This window comes from Pseudophryne corroboree, chromosome 1 (assembly GCF_028390025.1).
Source record: "Pseudophryne corroboree isolate aPseCor3 chromosome 1, aPseCor3.hap2, whole genome shotgun sequence".
NCBI lineage: Eukaryota > Metazoa > Chordata > Amphibia > Anura > Myobatrachidae > Pseudophryne > Pseudophryne corroboree.
This window is the reverse complement of record NC_086444.1, coordinates 391,932,577-391,935,321: the sequence shown is the minus strand read 5'-3', so window position 1 is coordinate 391,935,321 and position 2,745 is coordinate 391,932,577. Positions and strand designations below refer to the sequence as shown.

The 2,745-nt window shown below is 33.8% G+C and overlaps 1 protein-coding gene across 1 annotated transcript; it reads right to left on the bottom strand.

The window, feature by feature from the left end:
* Nucleotides 1–484: 484 nt before the first annotated feature.
* Nucleotides 485–1,426, bottom strand: LOC134953927 (olfactory receptor 2AP1-like). Its single transcript, XM_063938670.1, has one exon. It carries the CDS (start codon nt 1,424–1,426, stop codon nt 485–487), a length of 942 nt encoding a protein of 313 aa, XP_063794740.1.
* Nucleotides 1,427–2,745: the final 1,319 nt, after the last annotated feature.

Below are 2,745 nucleotides of genomic sequence, written 5' to 3'. Positions count from 1 at the left end.
CATTTTATTTTATTCTAAATTGTTATATTCTCCAGCTACCTAATTTTCTAATATCCTTGTTGTAGCCTATATGATATTCAAGAGAAGAATATAAAGATGCATAGAAGTTTACATACAGTTGTTATTTGGGTGCCCACCACAAGAGGGTGCCTGCAACTAGATGGTGCCTGCTGGCAATGCAATTGTTCTGCCCTTCAGGCGTGAATGCAGTGGGCACAAACATATCTGCTTGCAACCTCCTGCGGTTGCAAGAAGAAATGTGCAAAAAGTGTCCTGCTTGGGCAGTCAAATAGGACTTGTCACTTGTGGGTATTGGCAATAGCCCCTTTGCACAGCTAAACCTGGTGATTTTCGGCACGTCAGAAGTAATGGGCACCCGATCTGAGCAACAATTTAATCACCACCACAACGATCAAACTACATTAAAGGTCAAAAGTATTTATTTTATACAGTTATACAATATTATGCTATAATAAAATCCTCATCAGTTCTTGGTGAGTTTTAAAAACACATCAACAATGGTTTCCTTGACATTTTGGTTCCTTAGAGTATAAATGAATGGGTTTATTAATGGAACAACTATTGTGTTCAGAATTGAAACTTTTTTGCTTAAAGAAAATTCCTGATGTTTTGTTGGTCTAGAATACATAAACATGCAGCTGCCATATACAAGAGTCACAACTATGCCATGAGAAGAGCAGGTACTAAAAACTCTTTGCTTCCCTCCTGCAGAATGAATCTTTACTACAGTAATTATGATAGTCATATAAGACAGGAATGTAACTGAGAAAGAAACAATAAAAAGAGAAGAAGATGCAAATAGTACCCAATTCTCAATATGTGCTGTGTTTGTGCAGGAATTCTTCAGGAGTGGCCCAACATCACAGAAAAAATGGTCAATCTCTGGAAAACAAAATTTGAGTTTCATCACGAAATATACAGGAATACAAATAGAGAAAAACGAACCAAGCCAAACGCCAGTAATTAGCTGAATGCATACACGTTTTTTCATAATTGCTGCATAATGCAGGGGGTAGCATATTGCTAAGTATCTGTCAATAGACATTACAGCCAATAGTAGAAATTCAACAGTTCCCACAAAAAAGTAAAAGAATAACTGAGTTAAGCAGCAGGCTAAAGATATGGTTTTTCTGTCCTTAGTGATGTTATTTAGAAAGTTTGGTACTGTAGTATTGATGAAACATATATCAACTACAGCTAAATTAACCAGGAAAAGATACATTGGACTTTGCATTCTACTATTCAGAAAAACTAAGGTAAGTATAAGGAAATTCCCTAGCATGGTGAGTATATATGACAAGAGTACCAAGCAGAAGACCAGTGGAATAAATTGTGGAATGGGAGAAAATCCCAGCAGTATGAACTCTGCAACAAGTGTCATATTCTTTAACTGGTACATAGTCATTCTACATATGTAGCAGACATAACAACAGGAAGCTTATTGAATTCAAACTGATTTTACAGGAGAATTTTTTCTTCAGATAATCACAATGTTGCATTATATCAGCTACGATGCATTATATCAACTAGAAACATGTTCCGTGAATATAGAATGGAGGAGAGAGTAGCATGAACACTACTACAATAAACACACAGTCCTTCAAGTATTATTATACAATTATTAATGAACTAGTGGGTTCTAGGAATATCTGTAAATTAAAAGTGGAGGAAAGGAAGAAAACATTTTGAAAAAAAAAACATTAATATTAGGAATGAAATCTCTTTTGTTTTCCATTGTTAATAAAAGTTAAGCTGCTGTATGAAAATGTAAATAGAAGTGACTCACCTGCAATCTTATAACTGTGCTACTCAGAAATTCTGTTTAACATTTTTATAGATAACAGATAATTTGCAATAATTATGTTTTTACTTTTGCACTTATTCAAAAATTGCATTAATCAAAAAAATAACGGATGCTAAATTATTTACAGATGAAGATTAAATAGGAAACATTAAGGAAATCTGATGTGAAATGTGTCATTGCAAGTGTGTAAATGTCTATATACGGTATCATTTTTCTGCTTAGTGTACAAATGAACTCAACATTATGGTTTAATATAAATTAACCATCATTTATATAAGTAAGTGAGTAAGTGAAAATAAATCCTCAGACATTACATTTTTATAGCTAAAAGCATATCTAGAGAATACATTGTAATTAATCATCATACAGTAATTTAGTCCCTTTTGATTTGAGATACAAACTATACTGTACAACAGTACCGATGCAAAAAAATCACCAAACTTCAATCTATAAACAAGTAGTGGTACAGTATATGGTTTTTAATTAATTAAAAAGATGACTACTGTTGAAGTCAAATAACTTTCTAACAAATATTTAAAATGCCGGCTCTAATATATACTGCAGACGACAGGCGCATCTTATTACCATGTGCTATGAATGTGCGCTATACTTCGCAAAACACTACATCCCATAAGAAAAAACAATACACCCACACATTATCTGAGTTCCAAAGCTCATTGATGTATATATTTGTTATTAAAAGGCTATGTATACAATATATCACAATGTACAGTATATATATAGTTACATGGTTACAATTTGCACAGGAAGCAGTTATTACAAACTAATTCAAATACAGACACGGCCAGCAATGTATCACCATATTTGCTCAATGCTTACTTTGCTCCCCCTCCTCCATCTTTACCTCTCCCTCCATGCTCAAAGCAGCAGAGAATCGGCAGAAGCCCATCTCGATCAGC